Genomic DNA, 21415 nt, shown 5'->3' with positions numbered 1-21415 from the left:
ATTTCAGGGTGCTCTGAACAGATATTCCAGGTATTGTGGGAGACCCTATACAGTACAAAAAGAAATATGATTCCCATAAGAGGGCTGACATAGAGATTAGATTATTTTTTACTTGGTTATTCTCTCATCAAACATTCCTCATATACAGTGATGTAGTGGGTGCTGGGAGCATGAGTAGTGGCATCCTGAAGCCCTGGGGGGGGCATCACTCAATCCAATCACAATTATTCCTATAATGCAGAGATCAACTAAAATGATACTTGATAATGTTCCAGCCTGAAATGCTGCTTTGGATAAAGTATGAGTTTTAAATGTCCATACCACACATACCAACATACAAAAACGCACGCACATACACAATCCGTGCAGACAGTACCTTGGAAAAAAAATATATGCCATACTCTTACAATATCAAAAAGCACATACTCTTACACTTAGGAGTATGATTAAAAGTTTAGACAGTTCCCCTTCAACACAAGGCATTGTTTTCCTTCAGGTTCATTTTCATGTGCTTTTAAGGTCAAATTGAAATTAACCATTGTGACACACCTGCACACATTTATCAAAACATTCCCTCACATACAAATACACACACACACACACACACACACACACACACAGTCACACACACACAGTCACACACACACAGTCACACACACACACACACACAGTTCAGGGAAATAAAAGTGTTCCAATTATTCACATTCTTTCCAATGAAAACTATATTACATGCTGTCCTTGCAACAACAAACTTAAAATAAATTAAAAAATGTAAAAAGCAATACAAAAACTGAAAACGAAGTCACATTTTAAACAACTTGGTTTTAAAAATGACGAAACAATAAAAACATCAAGCTTCTGAGACTTTTGAAACCATCAGCAGCTTTTGAGGTTATCATTATCATTATCAATCTTTCTTTGAGAAAAAAGGAAAAAAAAAAACCCTTAATAAGCTTAATTCCCTGTACAGTTCCTTCTGTCTGTGGACACTGTTTGCAAGAGATACAGTAACTTAAATCCAGTAGGACCTAAAGCAGAAACACAAAAGCCCACTATGCAGAATACCTGATACTTCCTTCAGAGGCACAGTCGCTATTCATCTCACTTGCTCCCTCTTCTGGAGAGCAGAGTTTCTTCTGGAATGTTTTCAAATCTAAGCCACTTAACGGTTCACTTCTTTGATTCTCTCACCTTCACGACTCATTCTCTCTTTTGCTGGTCCACTGATACAGGAGGGCAGTAGATATATTAGAAATTCCCTTGAAATCAGGGACACCTCCAAATCCTGGTTTCACTCACTCTCTCATTTCAACTTAACATCCATTTACACAGACAAACTGCCAAATTCCACTTCTCAACTTCAACTTGCATTAGAAACTTTAAAAGTTCAGTGTAGTCACTCTTTGTCACTTTGTAAATTTAGTGGTTTCCATGTGACCTAGCTTGTGCTTTTGAGCCCTTACTCCTCAGCAGTAACTGCGTGTTTGGCCTTCAGTGTGGATGGTCCAGTTAGGCCCTGGAAGGCTGCCCTGGCGGGCCAGGCCTCTCTGGTTGCGATGCCCTGGAGGTCGGAATGAGGGGTCAAGGACCACATCCCTGCGGGACACATGTGGGTACTGAGGAGGTGGTGGGCCATACTGGAATGGATACTGGTTGTATTGGCCTGCCATACTCTGGAACCCCCCTGGTGGAGTCGCATATCTTCGTGGAGTCCCTAGCGCCAAGTTTGAGAAGGCCACAGATGGGGGAGTAGGAGGGTGGGGAGGGTCTGGGTGCCCCTGGTGGACTCGATGGTCCTGAGGGGTTCGGGTAGGATAAGGTGGGTCCTGGTAAAGTGGTCTGGAAGGATAAGGGTTAGGTGTAGTGCTGTCTCCTTGTGGACCAGGGATGAAGTCCTGGCTTCGATAAAATTTGAGGACTTGATCTCCAGATGGCATGACATCAAAGACTTGTCTGTACTGGGCTCCAGCAGACCTTCGCAAGGGGTCTTGGCGATGGAAACCCCCTGACCCATCTTTTGGTGACCCATGACCCTCAAAACGGCTCCGGGAAGGGCCTGGTGTGTAGATGTTGTATGCAGGAGGAGGCTGCTGATGTTGGCTAGGGTAGGGGTTAGGGGGGTGCTCAATTTGGGGAGAAGAGGAGGCAGAGGAGGAGGTGACTGTGCTGGGACCTTCTCTCTCATCCTCTGCTAGCTTCTCAATCAGTAAAGAGGCAATCTCCTTCCCTGTCAGGTTGGCGCTGGGTTCAGAGCTGGAGCTCTGTGGGTCAGAACGGCTGCGCAAGTGTGTTATGCCAGAAGATGCTGTCAGTAACTCTTCTTCCCTGGAGTCCATAGTCAAGTCTTTTTGGCCAGTGCTGTCAAAATCAGTCGTGGGACTCTTCTGTTCATACTGGGGAGATCCTTGCTTGTCCTCAGGTGGTGGCTCTGTTGGCGGAGCTAACGGTTCAGACGTTTGGGCATCTCCGTCAAGGTCGGTAGTGATCCAGCTTTTGGTATTAGTGCCCACACTGGGTGGGCTGGTGAAGGGATAATTCACATAGATGGGCTCAGACTGGTCTTTAAAAAGAGATTTAGGTGCCTGTGTAGGAGCAGGCTGAGGTGGATGGGACTGCTTCACCAGTACAGGCTGGTTCAGTGGCACCTCCCCTGGCTTAGAGGCTTCAAAGTAACGATAGCAGACTTTCCCATTCTCAAAGTAGGGATGCAGCTGGGAAAGGGTGAGGTCAGCAGAGGGAGAGCGCTGAGGGCGGTGAAGACTGCGCTGATGATGTACAGACAGTGGTACCATCCCTGCGGAGCCCAGTCCGGCAGTGGCAGGAAGGGGATGCATCTCGTTACGGGCAAGTCTTACCGAGGAAGAGATCTGCCGTTGAAGGCGAGGGTGAGCGTGGTGCAGGGGTGACCCCTCCTGGGGATGATGATGGGAGTGGGCATGGGAGAAAGAGAAAGAATGGGAGTGCGCCGCAGCCCAGGCTCGGGTCGCCTCCGAGGACCACAGCTTTCCCTGGGGAAGGTGGTGACCCCTTGAGAGAGGCCTTTGGTTGGCTGGATCCGACAACCGATAGTTGCCCTCCAGGTCGAGCCTCATGTTCTGGTAGCTGTGCCGTGCATAGCTGGGCGGTGCCTCTGGATGCTCAGGAGCACCGATCTCATAGTAGAAGTTCTCCATCTTCCCTGGGTCCTCAGAGGAAGCCTGGGAGGCCTGATGATGATGATGATGGGGCTGTTGCTGTTGTGGTGCTTGTGCTGCCTGGCTGGCCATCCTGGCTGCATGGTAGCGAGAGAGCATGTCTGATGTGCTGCTGATTCGCTCAGAGAATGCCCTGGAAAGAGGCGGGTTGCCCTGCGGTGGCCCCACCATACGACGGATGCGTGTAGCGTCTAGGGACCGCCGCATGTAATCATGTCGGTCAGTCTTAGAGAGCGGTGCCCTTTGGGGTGCAAGATCCAAGGGTTTTGGAGGTACCTTAGGTCGTGTGGGTTGGAAGGCATGGACCTGGGCCAGCGGGGAGCTCTCAGACTTGGAGTGCATGAGTTGGGTGTGTGGCTGGGATGGGGCTTTGGGCTGGACATTGCTCTTCTGCTGCTGGAGGTGGGGAGCAGAGAACTGACGTGAATAAGCTGGGGGCTTCCTCTGCTGGGGTGCTTCAGTGATGGCAGTCGGGCTGGATTTTGGGGACTGTGTCTGAGTTGGAGGAAGTTGCTGCTGGTTCTTATAGACAGGGCTGGGAGTCTGCTCATTGTCTCCCGAGGAACTGCCTGCGGACAGCTCAGAGTTGGATGCCCCAGAATCAGAGACAGATGACAGAGTCCCAGTATCCTGCTGCAGGCAGGAGATCATAGAAGAAATTAGAATGCAAAATAAAAGAAAGTATCTGTACTTCATTTCATTCAAGACAACTCAAAAAAAAAAAAAAAAAGAGACATCTGAAAGCCACACCCGAATCATAGATTTATTGATACAGACTTTTTTTAAGACAAATTAAAACGCTCTACCCTGTTTGAATGTTCTAATAAGATTAAGCCACATATATTGGAGGACCATATAAAATTAAAAAGCCAAACGAGAACAATACTGATCCAAATTAAATTCAAACAATGAGATGAAAAAGAAAATAAAACCCTTGAAAACTGACCTGTCCTGGAGGTGATTTCTCCTCTGGTTCATGTGACGTATCTAAAGGCTGTTCAGTGGTTGTGTCTTTGCCCTCGGCCATCCACACAGATAGGGGGCGCACAGTGGAATAGACCTGATTAGGGTCAGAGGACAGCAGCTCGCCTGCGTCGGCAGAGAGTGAACGCTGGAAGCGGGGGTCCGTTGTCTCGGTTGAGGATCCAGTCTGACGAGGGCGATAGGGGGGTGACGCTCCCTGCCGCAGTGCTTTGTTGGCGCTCTCAGTCAGTGCCAGGGCCATGAGGCGTGCTGGATTTTTGGGTGGGGGAGGAGGGGGCTGCTGAGAGGGCAAAGGGGCTCCAGTGGGTCCCATGATACCTGAGGAAAGGAGGATAAAAGGAAACAAACTGAAAACAAGGGGCTGTCATCTTCAACGTGGCATCTTTTCAATGACTTACATAAATGCTATCTCTTCGATATGTTCTTTGTTTCAAGCTACAAGTGAAAATTTTTAGATGCTCCATTTTATTAACACACTGAAAATACTACTCATTTCTTTTGAAAGACCAGTATTTTTTGCATAGCAATTTTCATCACTTCATATCAAAATTCAGCATTACCCTTATCTGATTCCTTCCTAAACTATACTTTCCTCATGAAGGCCTTGGCCAATGTAACTGTAAACAAAGCAGATTCCTCTCATGGGAACACTTACTTGGGCCCTTAATCTTTGCCTCGGGGCCCAGCTTACTGCAAATCTCCTGCTGACAGCTCTCTGTCAACTGGAAGTCACATGATCTCAAAAGCATCGATATCATCTGTGGGGGCTGGGAAGGTCCACCGCTCGGTGTCCCCGGCTGCAATTCACCTGCACGGCCACCAATCATTTCAAGTACCTGAAAAGTTAACATGGCGGCTTAAATGAAATTGTTCGTTAAGTTGCAAATAGTACCAAGTATAAATATGAAAAATCTCATCAGCTGATCGAATCAATTCAGACTAGAGTACACTGGGAGAGCTCTGAGACAGAGACTTTGTGAATGCCACAGTAATTGTATACATGGAGGGGCTGCTGTGCGTAACTTACCTTAGCAGGCACACTGATGGCAATGGGGTCAGATATGTCCAGCGGTGGGGACTTGGGGGCTTTAGGTGAGAGGGCGTGGACGACCTTGCGAGTAAATGACCGCCTCTCTTGCGGCGGTGGCTGAGCAGAGGAGGTGGAGGATGGAGGAGCAGGAGGCTGGCTATGAGAGGGGCTCAGGTTGGGCTCTCCAGGATGGGAGGTGCTAGAGGCTGGGTTGGTCGCAGCCGAGGGCCTGTGTTCACAGAACACTTGCAGGGGTGGAGCTGTGGCTGCCAATATTAGACTCCTACGGGCTGCGGCCTCGGACTGGTTAAGAACAGAGTCTGGATCCTCTGTGATCGATCGTTGGCTATTAGAACGAGCATGGCCTTGGTGGCTCAGGCAACGGTATGGAGGGGGAGCAGCTGCAGGTGGAGATTCCCTTTCGCCAGGGGCAACATTGCTGCTCCCCAATCCGATTGGTCCATCTTCTAAAAAGGTGGGGCTGAAGTCAATCACATCTTCAGCCATCCAGGAGGCTGCATGGTCCTGTGAGAAATCAGGTAGCATGTAGACACCCTCCTCATCCTCCTCGTCTTCATCATCATCATCATCCTCCTCAGGCTCACGTGTCTCTTCGGGGAGCAGGCTGTCGTATGAGCGGCTGGAAGGCAGACGGGATGGGGGCCTTTGGGGCAGCAGCTGAGGGTCCACAGAGGCAGCCAGAGATAAGCCATCACTGCTGGAGCGAGGCCTCCGCAAGCGCTGGATCTTACCTTGACCTGAGAGAGAGAGAGAGAGAGAGAGAAGAAAAAAAGGGAAGAAAGATATAAGTTTCGAACTGCACACTGCAGTTAAACTCAAATAAGGCTTTGCCAAGATCATAACATATATCTGTGGAATTCATAATGAGTAAGGTGACACTGTCCCACCTGCCCCGCTGTGCTGGGAAGACAAAGACTCTTCACTCTTAGCTGATCTCAAAGTAACACTGTCAACCCTGCAACCTGCAACAAAGCAGGACAAGAACAAAACTCATGAACATGTCTTTTGAATTCTGAATTATAAAATACGTGAAATTTTGTGTTGTGTTAAATGAAAAATGAACACAGGCTGATTGTAATTAACAGTCTGTGAGGTACCTGCGTGAGAGGTGGCAGGCTGGAATAAAGAAGTGATCCTGATGGGCTTGCGGCGACCTGAGCCTGCAGGTTTCCCAATGGCAAAAAACGTCTTCCAGCTTCCACCAGCAGATTTTCGAGACTTGATCCCTCTTTTCCTCCTAACCGGGAGGAGACAAGAGGGAGATGTGAGAACTGTCTCTTTCTACACTTCTCATGTTCTGTTCTTTTTTCAACCAGGTTAACCTGTTAAAACACACCTGTCGGCAGGCAGATCTAGCACTGTGTGGAACTGTCCCTGAAGGGACAGTGGCGCCCCCTGCAGGAGTAGAGGTGCTTGCGTTCGGGCCTGTGCTTCCTCAAGAGACAGAAGTCTGGTGGACACAAATGACTTGGGCCTTGTCAAGGACTGCCTCCCTAAGGTGAGAGAGAGAGACAAGACAATTAGACTGACGTTTTAGGCGGAGGGAAGTATGAAGACACTGCGAGGCAAAGAACTGCTGGCAATGTTTGAACAGGTACAAAACAGAGCGAAGAGAAAACATGTATTTTAGTTTGAGAAAGGCAGAGAATCTGAGCATCAGGAGACAGTTCAGCTAGTTCACTGCCATCCATTGTTTTGGTGGATCTGCAACAAAGTGCTAATAAGCCATTATAGGGAAAATGCAGTGTCTCTGCCCAGCACTGTAGTAACATGACTGGCGTTGGGAGACACACTACAAACACTCAGGACCAGACAGCATGTAGCATTTGGATCACCATGGTATATGAAAAAACAAACAAACACAAATAAGGCTTAGTAAACAACTGTTTCGTAACATTTTACAATACGCTTTGACAGCTGGCGTAAAAGCTGAACACTGATTAACAATGCACAGAAAGAATTTGCTGAGAAGCACAAAACTCTCTTTGTTATGCCAAACGCAGCTAACAGACAGATGTATTAAAACAGATACACAAAGAAATGATCTGACATAACATTACCTGATTCCTTTGTCTCACAGATACCTCAAAAAACAAGTCACATTCACACAGCAACCACACATTGATTTCAAACAGAAACCCAACTTCCCCATTTATATGGAATTATCCCCTTTAAAACATGAACCTTTATTGTAGAGTGAACTAATTACTTCCCCAATAAAGGAAACTATATGCAAAAATGTCTTGTTTAAAGGTCAAACCAGGTCATGTCAAAGTATGAACCTGTGGAGGAATTTATTAATTCTGTTCTCATTCTATAAAAACAGAAGTAAAGCACATCTTACAGTTAACAGTTTAACAGAAGTTTTAAACATTGTCTTCCTTTTCAGACTAGAAAAATCACAGATTAAAAAAAAAAATGTAGAAAAGCTGCTTCAAAGATCAAGTTAAAATGATTTTATGACTGAAATTACAGTCTTAAATTGATGGTCTGACAGTATAATTCCACAGAGCTGATAAAATATACAAGGAGAGTAAATTATTTCAAAATTCTGTATTCAAAATTCAAAGTTCTCATACAATGAAATGAAACACAACTCAACACATTGTACATACAGTAGCTAATGTGGTACAGAATTTTGAGTATTTAAGCAGTATCCATGGAAACAGCCGTGCCCCAGGCCCAGGCCTTCATATCATGGAGTATCGCCACCTCTCGGGTTTGACATCCTGTGAGGAGGGGACAATAATGGGCCCTGGGGCATCGAGGGATTCAGCCCGCGCCTGCTGAAGACTAACCAGACGTGTTCTCCGGGGCTGCTTAGGGATCTTACGTGCTGCCCCTCCCGTTGCTATGGAAACACACAGCTTGTTCTGAGTCACTCAGACTAACACCACTGTGAATTTGGCCATGAGTGCAGGAAAGGACACTGAGATGAACCTTTCTACTGCTTAGTTTTATTTGTCCTGGTGTGTCTACTCAAAACACCACAGACAACATGAGTGTGGCATTCTTGGCAGATAACATATTTATCATAAATGACACACAACTCCATTGGCGAAAATATATGCTACGTCAGTTTTAAGTAACGGTTTACCATCAATATTTGTATGATTATTTTTAAACTGAATTGAAAATTTGAAATGCCATGTGATAAGGTTATACTGTTGCAATAGTAGTAAAGGAAGATTAAAGCCAGTGCATTTTAGAGGGAGCTACAAACAATAAATAATTCATTACTTACGCAACTTATAGAGAAGGTCTGTAATTGACCATGAAAGCAACAGCTTTATGTTCAGGGCAAGGAAAGCATATTAAACTGAAACAGCAAAGAAGGCTTCTAGGTTGTTCGAGTTGGAGATATCTCTGGTACTCAAACACTGATGGAGAGAGGACGCTGAGTTGATACTTAACAAGCGAAAGTTAAGAGCTCAGCAAAGGGAAGATCAAGAGATCTCAGTCAATTAAAAGGACTCCATTTAAAAAGAAAAAAAAAAATCAACAACAACAACAACAACAACAAAAAAGCCTTTGGAATACAAATGATGAATTTTCTAGGAGAGTTGCTTCAAGGTTATTATTGCTTCATTATGCAAAACTGCCAGATTAACAGGGAAAGAGAGTCATGAAAAAACAGGAAAACCAGAGTGTGGCCGCGGCTACGTCCACGCTAAGCCGGGTAAACATGAAAACGCATAATCATTTCTTCGCTTAGCCCCTCTGTCCATACTAAAAGGGTGTTTTCCGCCACCGAAAACGATACTTTTCGAAAACGCTCTCCGAGGCGCATACATGGGGAAAACGCCGGGTTCCCGTTGTAATGCGGACGGGGAAAACGGAGCGCTTCAGAAACGACGACGTACGTCGACGACGTGCGGTCAGTGCTGCTCCATGTAAGCGTTTCGGCGTTTTGGTGTGGACGTAGAACATTTTGGAAAACGGTAGGAAAACGACAGTGTGGACGGAGAGCGTTTTTACATAAAATCTGCGTTTTCAGATTTACCCGGCTTACTGTGGACCTAGCCCGAGTAGAAAAAAAAGAAATCTTGCTGTAACGTTAGAGAGCAATGAGCCTAAAACACTGGCGAGATGTGCATCTAAGATGAAGCCTGAGAAGCGTACCTGTGTTGAAGCGACCCACAGACGTGAAGGAGTCACTGAAGAGCAGCTCCACGTTGCTGAGTAGAAACTCCACGACCACTGACTGGATTCGTACCTCTTTGAATGGATCAGCGCCACTCAACCCCACTGCTTCTATTTCCATGGACCTGCCACACATAAAACCATCAGCGTCTGTTTAACAGCCCCTGGAAACATTTCTAGCACATTCTACAAAACAGACATATAAAACTCCATCACCATACATCATCAGTACATATAATCACAACTGGAATCCAGATCCCCTGTATAGGGACACAATACATAATAATACTGAAGTCAAAAATTTAAGCAAGACACGTGTTCAGCAAATCACTAAAAAAAAGATACCTGAGCAGGTTAGGAGCCCAAACAATGGCCAAATTTTTGATGTGCATGTTTGTCTCTACACTGTGGGTGGCCAGACTGGCAAGGTGCCTCATGAGGTACTCCAAAGTCCTGATGGAAAGAGTAAATCCCATCTCATCATCATCATCATAAACATCACAAAACATTCGGTTGGAATGCATTATGCTGTGGATCTTTATAGACAGTTTACCTGTAATGGGGAGGCGGGAGCTGTTGGATGACATCATGAACCTTCACCATACGCTCATCTTCCGTCATCTCCCCCATACAGTCCTGGAGAGCGAGAGAAACGAGAATAAGCAGGGCTATGGGTTTCGCAGCTGTAATGAGTTGTGTTGGCCCCACTATCCTGAAATTGCTGAGGTGGTCAAGTAACAGTGAAAATCCATTAGCCTGAGAGAAAATCATTGTGGAATGCTCAGATGTCTAACACTCACAGCAAATTTGTCGTAAAGTTGGTAGGTGAGCAGTGGATTAGGCAGCTCCCTGAAATAGAGCTTGCACAGAGATCCCACGCAGTGAATGTCCTGCATGTACACGTCTTTAGTCAGGTCCGGAATATTCTCACTGTCAAACTCATGCCTGGTAGGGTATCAGGGTCGGAAAAGTCTTTCATTAATCATAGTTGTTTTTTTTTGTTTTTTTATCATCAAATTGACATTATACACTCATTATAAACCAAGTTTTATCTTAAATAATGAGCAAGTACAGTCCATAAAAACAACTGTGTGAACAGTAGTAACATGTTTACTTTAAGAACATGGCGTAAACAGACCTGAGTTTCTGTATATTTGAGGACACCCCGGAATGCCTGTAGATGCCGTCCACAATGCCATGTTTCTCTATGAATTCTGCACAGCTCTTTAAAACCTGGGGAACTGGACCAAAAACAGACCAATGAAACTCAACTCAAAACAAATGTACAAAAACTCTTAAAAACTTTGTGGATCAAAGAACTCATCTCAAAACTAAATTAGACAGCATTAATGTCTCAAAAACAAGAGAACTGACTGGGAACAGAAACAGGAACTAGGACAGGGACATGAACTGGGACATGACCCAAAAAGTCACATTTATGAACCATCACAAAAGAACCACTGAAAATTTCTGTCACAGAGTGGTGTTATGTTGGAATACCGTCTTGTCCGGAGTTAAGCAAATGTTCGCCCAGGTCGCAGCCAAAGACTCGCTCTTTCAAAATGCCCCTCTGTTTCAGCTTCTGTTTCGTGGGCCTGGACTTCATGAACGTGCGCAGGAAACCCATCAGTTTGCCGTGTTTCTTAGACACTGCCAGGAGAGGGCAACAAAGATCTGATCAGTCATTTCAAAACAAAATTACAGAAGTACTTGTCCTCAAGCTTCTTTCTAGTGTTCTCTGCACTGGTTGGAGAAGATACAAAATGCTAGTAAAACCTGGGAATACCCAGATAGACTCTATGAAATCAATGTGTGATGTGCCTAAAGTTTGAGCAGTAATAGAATATACTGAGACTTAAGGAGACACGATTTAAGTCACACATCACAGTGACTGTGAAAAAAATGACATTTAAGAGTGAAACGTGACCTCATGTGTATGTGCTTGTGCGTGTCTGTGCAGGTTACTGCGCTTGTATTTATAACTTCAGCTGAAGCTGCTAAAATTTGATTCAGCGCATCTTAAGCGGGAAACAACCAATTCAGAGCTGCGAGTTAACTCGCCTTCAGATTAAGCACACAATTCACATCACATCTTTAGATGAACAGGCAGACAGATAGCATTAATGGTCATCACAGAGGCCTGTGGAGGTCAGAGTTTGGACAGACGTCGGCATGTTCTTTTCATGTGTGAGTCCTAATTAACGTCATTAAAGGAATAAGCCATTGACTAGTGGGCAGTTAGAGAGATTAGCATTGGACTTGGGGGGGGGGGGGTTGTGCTTGGAGCTGAGACACACATACACACACACACACACTCACACACACACACACACACACACACACAAACAGGAACGGCATGAACAAATAAATTGTCTCTGTCCAGAGACGACGGGCGAGTATCTCATTTATACAACGAGCTGCAGGTGATTTACGGCATGAGGACAGAGAGGCATCATAACATTTCACCGTGATTTATTTCTCTCAAATTTCTGCTGCCTCCCAACCCCCACGTGCTCCAACCCCCCCCCCCCCCCCCCCCCCCCCAGCCCCATCTACTTTCCTCCATCAGCCCTACCTACACTCCCATCCCACACTCCCCCCACCCCAACTTATTTGTGCGCTCTGGCTGTTGTATAAATGCTTGTAATCCAGGTCAAAGACCCTACGTGGCTTAAGGAAACAGAACAGGGCGTTAGAGAGGGGCTGGATGGAAGGGCTTCGTATTAGAAAACAAAGAGAATAATGAAGGAAGGTGATTCAGCAGTAAGTTGTTGCTGTTACCAGTAAGTCTTAGGAACCAAGGCTGAGGAACTGAGAGAAATATACAGAGAAAGAGACACAATAGCACGACACAGTGTATGACTCAACATCTCAGGAGCTAGCTGCAAAGATAAGGAACTGATGGTACTGAAAAAAATTATAATAATAATAATAATATCCATCGCAGTGCTGCACTGAAAAGCATAAGAAACATCATTACTGTAAGACAGGTGCAGTGGATTCCAGACTGAAACAAAAATGAACAACCTAGCATTTCGAAATACATAAATATATATATATATATATATATATATATATATATATATATATTTACTGTGTTTGTCAGAATTAGACAAAATAGTCTCTACTCTGAATGTCAAGCTACACACTACATTTATCTTTAAAAGCAAATCTTCAAATGTTACATGACAACGCGAGAGAAAAATGTGCAACAGTACTCTGAGCCTGAGACCAATAAAGCTCCAAACCAAACGAAAAATATCTAAGAGCTGGAAACAGAAACCCGTCATAACGCACAACATGAGAGAGAGAGAGCCCCTCTAGGTAAATTCCAAATGACAGATCTGTTATTTGACTCTTTCTTACCTGATGTAGGAGAAGGGGGTCCAGGTGCATTGGCAATACCAGGTTTAGTGCTGGCTGGATCACCCTCTAGAACACAGCAAAAAAAAAAAGGTTCATAATGAGTTTACTTTCATTTCACTGGCTGGCACAAACATCTTGAGGAGAATATTGTGGCGTTAATACGAAATAGATTTGGTCTGGTACCTAGCTTAGCGGCAGGAGCGCTGACTGACTGCGGCAGCTTCTCGTTGATGAGCTCCACACACTCACTGGGAAAGAAGCCAACCTGAGCATCAGAAACAGACAGAGTGAGTCTGGGAATGATGCCTCTGAGCTCAAATTCACACTTCAATCACCAATGTGAGGCAGATATGTTATGTATCTAAGAGAGAGAGAGAGAGAGAGGGGGAGGATTTGGAGGAGAGGAAAGGGGAAGACAGGCACCTGAAAACCATGTTTTCCTCTCCACCAGGTCGTGTCTTCCTTGGGTGGCATATCAATCACAGACAAAATGTCGCCTACCTGTAGAAACACACAGCACACACATTTACACACATTTACACACATTTATACACACACACACACACACACACACAGGTGTTACGTGTTTATAAAATGAAGAGGAAGGACGATACATCCTGTGATCTGTGAAGAAATGCTTCCCTACTGCACTTCAGACCTGAACCACACTGTTGCATAACGTATTCATCAGAGCAGAGGGGCAGTAACTACGAGCACTGTGTCAACACCTAACGGTTCCATGGCCACTACACCAAACACATTATAAAACAATACAAAATCCAGACATAACAATCAAGAACTGTTCTAAAACATGACCTCAGCAAGGTCTGCTTCACCTAATTCAAGTTTCACAACTTCGATATGTGACACAAATGAATCAAATTAAGTGAAAGACCAGCCAGGAGATTACATATATATATATATATGGAGATGGTAGAGAGAGAGAGAGAGAGAGAGATGGGACCAAAATGTGCTATTGGTGTTTAGGTCACCCTGTTCTATGGCCCAGAAAGAGATTGGCTATGTAGAGCAGGAGAGCAGGGAGGGGGACGGAGGGACAGGAATAGACCCACTGAAGAGGGATGATGATGATGAGGAGGAGGAGGAGGGTGACAGCACAGCAGAAGAAGCAGGCAAGGTGTAGGAAAGTAGAGAAAAAGAGAGAGAGAAAACGGAGGCAGGACAGAGCCCTGACGTGACCGACTCTCTACAAAACGTCATTTCACTGTGGGGGAAAATAATGTGAGTCGGCCTCACTAGATGGACAAGTTCTCACAGTTTGTCTCCTGCTACCCTGATTTTTTTTTCTTTACTCTAGACAAACACGCAGCGTTAAAAAAAAAAAAAAGTCTTATATGGGCTGTACAGAGTGTCTTTTGTTATGTTAAATGGATTTGTAGAGGACTTCTCAAACAGAGCTTAGCTGGGCAACGGCTGAACTGTACCTCGATGGAGATCTCGTCGCTGGCTTGGGCCGTGTAACGTTTGATGACGTGAGCAGCGGCAATGGCAGGAACGTTTAAAGAGGCTTCTTCCTTCAAGAGAAACCTGTTTCCACGGTTGTCAATCTGTGGGGAACAGTAAGAAACGTTTCCATGACTCGGTGCTCGTGGTGTAAGGGAATGAAAACCCAGCAGAGTACCCATCAGCAAAATCAAAGAGTTTGCTCGTTCCCTTTTCGACTCCATCTGTGGGTTCTTTGCGCCTCTCACCTCCATCCATGTGAGCACAGGCCCACAGTTAAGCTTGTTGTCCACAATCATGGAGAGACGACTCAGGTACTCAGATAACAGTGGGGTGAATATCTAAAATAGAGAGGGACACAGAGATAGAGAGTGAGAGTGAGAGTGAGAGGGAGAGGAGAGAGAGAGAAATACAAAGTGAGAGTCTATGCTATTGGTCAACTCAATTTGGCACGATTAGATCAAAAGATTGCTCTGAATTATTCCAGTAATTAAAGACACTCAGTGAAGCACAAGGAAATCTATTCATAACAATACACTGTCCACTCTGAGTCAATGAGATCAATTACTAACTGCTGAGACTCTGAAAGTTACTGCACGTCTAATACCCCAGGGTTTGACTGTCAGCCTATGTAACTGGACACTGACCTCAATCTAGCATTGCTAAAACTGTTAGCATTTAACACCATTCACAGGTTTAAAAATGTAAAAGTAAGGACCACCCGACTAACTAAACTCGACCGAGTTTGATCTCTGGCTCACCTCCAGGCGTTCTCCGATCTCGCTGAGCGTGGGCAGAGGCAGAAGCTGGGAGTAGCGACGGTCATAGATGCACTGATGCAGGTGAGCATCCAGCGTCCTGAACTCCTCGTACGAGCGTCGCACCATCCACGTCTTACCCTACATACACGAGAGAGAGAGAGAGAGAGAGAAGGGAGGTAAGAAAGGGGGGAAAGGGAGAGAGGGAGGGAGAGAGAGAGAAGAAGAGGCACCAAAAAGAAGGGAGGGGCGGAGAAACAGGGAGCGAGAGAAACAGTGAGAGAACAGAGAGAGAGCGGCATTGAAAAATACAAACAATGACTAGATGGAGGGAAAAAAAAAGAAAATAGAAAAAACAAACTTAGAAAAAAAAAACCCCTAAACACAAATCTTAGCTTTTATATTTATTTTTTACTGCTGATTTTAGTGTTGTACGGAGACAGGGGTATAGGTGGGTGTTTTTCCAACACATTCTGAGGTACTGGTATTTATGTGAGGTGTGGACAGGAGGAGGTGGGTTATAAATAATCCTGATATGGGAATGTGAACACTCACCTGGCAGGAAACCTGCACCAGGAAGACCAGGTCTTTGGCACTGCCTGAACTCCAGCTGGCATCACTCTGTTCATTTGCAAATTGCAGCTGAGGACCAACAAACACACACACACACAAACACACATACAAACACACACAAATTAGCTGAAACACAACAGGTGGTTTCCAACACATTTAACAAAGCATCGAATGCAACCTTCTTGCAACCTTGTGTACAGTCACTCAGAAAATCAAACAGTCATTTTCGGGAAATTGGGAACAACCTTAAAAGCAATCACATGTATTGCACCTTTTTCACATCCTCATTCACCTGTTTAAGTTCCTCTCGAAAGAACACTGGGCACTGAACTTCAATTTAAAATTGGTGGAGATGTCACTGTGTTCATTCTTCATTTTCACGTTCGGTGAGGGTTAGATTGTTATTTGTTAAACAAAAACATAAATTCTACCGAATTAAACACAAAACAACACTAATAAGTATGGGAATTCAGTTGGCAGGGGCCTGATGCAACCACTCAAGAAAAGATATTCAAACCAGACATTCCCTGGGCTTTAGCTGCTTGAGAGCCAGCCGTCCTGCCGCAGGCCACACAAACAGCACACAAAAGGAGAACAGTCATGCATTTACTTAATTTTGCTGTTTTAGTTTGGGGAGGGAGAACAGGGCACTACAGGGGGGCTGCCAGGCTCATAGAGGATTAAAAAGGAAGCATTTTAATCTGAAGTGCAACAGACAGTGGTACAGACACAAGTGCGTTTGTCTGGGCAGACACATCAGAGAAGTCTTGGGCAAAGAGGATAGGAGAGTAAAGGAAAGGAAATATATTAGAAGAAGGGAGAGAAACAGAGAGAGAAGGGGAAAGAGAGCAAAAGAAAGAGGGAGAGAGGGAGAGAGTGAGAGAGCGAGAGAGAGAGAGAGAGAGAGAGAGAGAGAGAGAGAGAGAGAGAGAGAGACAGAGAGAGATGACTTGAAAGGACAACAGAAGAGTCAGGAAAAGACATAAGAAGAAAGGCAAGGGGGGAAAAAGATGGAGAGTATTTGGCAAATGTTTGCTTTCTGCTTCACAGAGCACCCAGAGAAAAGATAGAAAGGCCTTTTATAGTTTTCTCCTTTTCTTCAGGAGGTTTGAACGCTAATGAAAGAAACTCCCATCATGCATCAGGTTCTGACGCTCCAGGTGTTTCAGCGCAGAAATAAATACACAACATCATCATTACAACCAGCCAGAATGAAGAACACACACACACACACAAAAAAACACAACGCATACACTCCCTACAGAACCTTAAAGCACTGTCTGCTCATCACTAGACATGAGAGATTAACATGTCCTCAGGAAGACTTAACACTCCACTCAAATGAAGCAGATCCTCCATTAAAAACTGGATTACACCGTTAGAACTGGCCAGAGAGACAGATATGAATGTCTCGGTGAGTGTGTGCATATGTGAGTATATGTGTGTTTGTACATATTACTATAACGTGAATGAGGAAATCTGTCTGTAAGTATGTATACACGTTCAAAGGAACGAAAGAGAAAGAAAGAGGAATATGGAGCACTTCTGCTCTTACCCTCCAGTGCGCACTGACTAACAATCTAAGTGAATGTGTGTGTGTGTGTGTTTGCATTTGTGTGTGTGTGCGTGTTTGTTTGTGTTTGTGTTTGCGTGTGTGTTTGTTTGTTTACATTTGTGTGTGTGTGTTTTGTTTGTGAGTGTGTGTGTGTGTGTTTACATTTGTGTGTGTGTTTTGTTTGTGACTGTGTGTGTGTGTGTGTGTGTGTGTGTGTCAGTGAAGGTCAGGCAGAAATACTGTGGCAGACTCAGCCCTAGAGAGGTTCCTACTCCACTCAGCTATCTGCTTCTCTCCCCAACCCCCTACACATCCAGCCTGGAGCCCTGACGCATGCTGACAGGCACACACACACACACACACACACACACACACACACACACACACACACACACACACACACACTCTCTAAGAGCAGAATGGTCACTACTGTGGGGTCACTATATATGCTTTTTTGACATGCAGAACTTCACTACACACAAACATTTTTTACATCAGTAAGCAATTTGTAAAACGACACCTTAAAAAGATTTTAAGGTGTTTGTTGCTGATTACATTACACTAAGCATCTCGTTTTCACCCTTCCCCCCCCCACCCCAATCTGGGAGTGTAGTAGACACACGCGCACACACACGCACAATGCTTTGGAAGGGCATAAGATTATAACAGTGGTGAATTCTGAGCAGGAACTGGCACAAAGCTGTGGCCTAACTGTTCCAGAAAAAGGGCCTGTGGCCTACAGCCCACAGCAAGCGGCTCTTACTGTTACACTCAGGGTTTTCAACACAGATTTTAATTTACATTTACATTTCTGATGATCCCTGGCCTACAGTACTCATGTATTATAGTATTTATATCTTTTCTAATCAGCTTTGTGTGATGCACTCTGCTCTTATTATATCTACACCCACATAACGTTCAGTACCAGACAACGCCCTATAGGAACTATGATGGGTTTTGAGGAAATATTCGATTTTTCTTTAATATAGACATTAGCTTTTATTACTATTCAATTATTTTATAGTAATGTGGATATTTTATGATATGAATAAAGACTGTACAATTATTACTAAGTAGTAGTAGTAAACTAAATGTATTTGGTTAGACTTGTAATGAATGCTGACACACTGATGACACAAATACATTTAGGCAAAGTAAAAGTCTAAGCAAAACACTAAATGGAAACTAAAACGAACACTCAGCATCGGGCGATGTGTCTGACGGCGGTGGATTTGCCTATGTTGTTGTTATCAGGAATATTCAAATCCCTGTTCACGATAATGTTTTGACAGGATCCAAACTTACCTCAATGGAACCAAAGTCAACAGTCTCATAGTGGAAGTGGGCACAGTCAACAAGTTTGGGGAAGTGGCCTTTCACAACAGATAGCCTGAAACCCAAAGCAAAGCACACAGACGCAGTCAGGCTCGGCCACCGGTGACAAGGCCAAACTCAAAGAGGTGTCAGAACAATGGCATTGTTAGATATTTAAAATTAAAACCCAAACATGGATACCGAAGAAAATAGGGGGGGGAGAAACAACCCAGACACACACACACACACACACACACACCACACACACACACACACCACACATGGTTTCTTTTTAATTTCGTTTCGTCCAATCGCTTTTATCAGATGGTGGCAACATCAGAATGTAATAGGATATGTGGAGGGAAGGACAGGTTGGAAGATTTGCATGTTACCACCGTGTCAAACCCTGCACTCTGCTTAGCGTGGAGGTTTCATTTTAAAACGAGAGTGGCCTTCAGTGACTCTATTTAACATCGGTACGAAACTGTTCATCTCATCGGTAATCATTTAGATAAAAGAAGTGAAACTGAACTGCTTCTCCTTTTAGATTTGTGTGTTTGTCAAGAGTACGCTGTGGCTTTAGAAGGTAAATGTGTGTGTGTGTGTTGTACCACAAGACATCAAGTGCACTCTATTAGCCTGCAAAGGAATGACTGCTTGCAGAAAAAAAAAAAAAAAAAAAAAAGTCAGCATTTCAAGTAAAGAAAATCTCCTTTCAGAGTGGCAGGGTCAACTGAAGTTTAACCTCTTATGCATGTGACTGAGTCTAATAATTTGACTAGCTTCCCCTCTGTCATCATAGGAGATAATGCAAATACAGAAGAAAAGGAAAAAAAAAAAAAACACCTGTAGTACGTCCATCACACGTCACCATGGTAACAGCTCTCCCTAGAAGCTCTGCTAAGTCTTGACCCATTTATATCAAATGCCTTCAAAAATCCAATCCGTACATGCACGTAACGTTTCTCACCTCTTGCTCATCTTCCCCTTCAAGTTGGCAGTGGTGCCCACTGAGCGGGTAGCGGGCTCCCCGGATCCGTCCAGATTATCGGTGCTCCGAGCCTGAGGTGAGATTGAAGAGGGGAAGAGGGAGAGAGAGAGAAAACGGAGAGAGAGACAGAGACAGAGGGGGAGAGAGAGAGAGAGAGAGAGAGAGAGAGAGAGAGAGAGAGAGAGAGAGAGAGAGAGAAAGAGACAGAAAGAAAGAACGAGAGAGATTACAGAATACAGTGAGGTCAATAGTCTTAGTACAATACAAGTAGTAAATTGCATGCCACATCATTGGGGATTACTACAGTCACCAAATGGCAAGTCAAACTGTTCCTCTGGTCAAATATGTGAAGTCTAAAACAGGATGTATAACATGGCTGCATCCAGCATAACGACAATGAACTATCCCACCTCATTAGTACCACAATACATACAGGCACTTATTAGTTCCTGTTCTCTGAGCAGATCATAGTTCAGAATTGATTTAGATGCTTCATGTCAGTTTACATAGCAAGCGGAAAATCAGATTTAACTGACATGAAGCAAAGGCGATGGCGTTCGTTAAAGCAAGCACTTTTAAACTGTTGATTAAAGGAATTACAGTTCGATTTGAGAGAAAAGCATTTATTAAAAAGTAGATTTACATTTTTAGCAGCTGGGATATCTGATGGAATTAGAAGGAATTGTTTTTTTTGGTTTTTTTTTTTGGCGGGGGGGGGGGGGGGGTTGTTTGAGTTTGAGGAACGGGCCTTATTTGTCTGTAAAATAAATGAATCATAGTTGTATGTCTATACACAGCAGGAGCAGGGGTGCTATGACGGTCCACACTGAGAAGTTTCATGTTTGAGCTAATAACACACAGCTCATTGTGTCATAGCTTCTGTCATGGTCAAGTTTCACCCCCATGGCTGACAGTTTCACTGAAAACACACTCCTTTGTTGAACCACTGAATCCCCCCCCGGTGCTTTCACGCCCCCGGGATGCGGATGAATATCTCTGCAACGCTTCCGTCTTCGCCCCTTAAAAGAGTCGCGTCGCCGTATCGACGGAAGAGAGACAGAAAGGCGAGCGTGGTTTGTTTCACCTGCTGCTTTTCATATTGGATCTTCAGCTTCTTCCTTCTCATGAAAATACTCTCTCAATGCAGCCAAATGAAGGGAGCCCAGCTCTGCTGAAAAGTTAGCCTAAGCCAATCATTTAACACATATTTTTGAGTGATTAGGTTCTGAGCAAATGGCAGGCCACGAAAAAAAGGAAGCCTTATAGGACTTTACTGACACTTACCGACAAGGCCAGCTGTGCTGCCCTGGGCAAAGGAAGACCTTCAGAAATGGTCAACAAGGATAAGGCAGACTCATTTTGAAGGGAACATCAAATATATACAACCATTTTATCCAATGAAAAAAAAAAAATGGGGCTTGCATTTTTTTTTTCTTGGAAAACCATTATCTTTGAGGCTATACTAAGACCTCTAGAACCCCACCCCCACACATTCTACAAGCCTCAAAACACAAAAACCCACATTCTGAGCTGAACTGGAACACCAGCCTCTGCTCTGCATTATACTCAAGCCAAAATGTATAAGCGTATAAAAAAGGCAAGTCTATGTGCTTTGAAACCGCTCACTATTAAGCACTGCTGCAGCTATCACAAAATAGAAGCAAAGACCACAGCTAAAAAAAAAAAACCAAAAACCCATCCATATTTTACTATCTGACTTGTGCCGCAAGGTTTAGCACACAAAACACCTCCCTGTTCACGCCCATTCGGACACACAAATGTTCCTAGCTTCAGCCACGAAAGTCTAAATTGTTTGTCTGTTTGTTTTTCCCTTATTCTCCTCCCAGCCCTGCCCCCATCCACTGTCAAAGACAGGCAGACACACACACACACACACACACACACACACACACAAAGTAATGCCATACCCATACTCTGCCCTGTATCTCATTTGTGGACACTACCTCTACAGTTTGACAAACAGACGCTCTCCTAGTTAGATTAACAGGGAGGAGACAACAG

The 21415-nt window shown here is 44.5% G+C and overlaps 1 protein-coding gene across 1 annotated transcript in view; it reads right to left on the bottom strand.

Annotated features, from left to right (window-relative positions):
* Positions 1 to 1466: 1466 nt before the first annotated feature.
* The window catches only part of arhgap33 (Rho GTPase activating protein 33), a 33191-nt gene continuing 13242 nt past the window's right edge, over positions 1467 to 21415 (bottom strand). The window contains exons 5-27 of the mRNA XM_030783185.1: positions 20678 to 20715; positions 19373 to 19464; positions 18394 to 18478; positions 15516 to 15602; positions 14964 to 15101; positions 14451 to 14543; positions 14184 to 14306; positions 13162 to 13239; positions 12922 to 13003; positions 12739 to 12804; positions 10873 to 11022; positions 10511 to 10613; positions 10173 to 10317; positions 9926 to 10008; positions 9718 to 9825; positions 9352 to 9497; positions 6566 to 6722; positions 6327 to 6466; positions 6117 to 6191; positions 5206 to 5966; positions 4834 to 5014; positions 4141 to 4496; positions 1467 to 3824 (exon numbers count right to left, since the gene is read on the bottom strand). Coding sequence (XP_030639045.1) covers positions 1467 to 3824; positions 4141 to 4496; positions 4834 to 5014; positions 5206 to 5966; positions 6117 to 6191; positions 6327 to 6466; positions 6566 to 6722; positions 9352 to 9497; positions 9718 to 9825; positions 9926 to 10008; positions 10173 to 10317; positions 10511 to 10613; positions 10873 to 11022; positions 12739 to 12804; positions 12922 to 13003; positions 13162 to 13239; positions 14184 to 14306; positions 14451 to 14543; positions 14964 to 15101; positions 15516 to 15602; positions 18394 to 18478; positions 19373 to 19464; positions 20678 to 20715 — 5645 coding nt within the window. The remainder of the gene's footprint in view (positions 3825 to 4140; positions 4497 to 4833; positions 5015 to 5205; positions 5967 to 6116; positions 6192 to 6326; positions 6467 to 6565; positions 6723 to 9351; positions 9498 to 9717; positions 9826 to 9925; positions 10009 to 10172; positions 10318 to 10510; positions 10614 to 10872; positions 11023 to 12738; positions 12805 to 12921; positions 13004 to 13161; positions 13240 to 14183; positions 14307 to 14450; positions 14544 to 14963; positions 15102 to 15515; positions 15603 to 18393; positions 18479 to 19372; positions 19465 to 20677; positions 20716 to 21415) is intronic.

Source organism: Chanos chanos, chromosome 8, assembly GCF_902362185.1.
Source record: "Chanos chanos chromosome 8, fChaCha1.1, whole genome shotgun sequence".
NCBI classification, from domain to species: Eukaryota; Metazoa; Chordata; class Actinopteri; order Gonorynchiformes; family Chanidae; genus Chanos; species Chanos chanos.
Note: the sequence above shows the minus strand (reverse complement) of the source record. Positions and strands in the feature narration are given on the sequence as shown.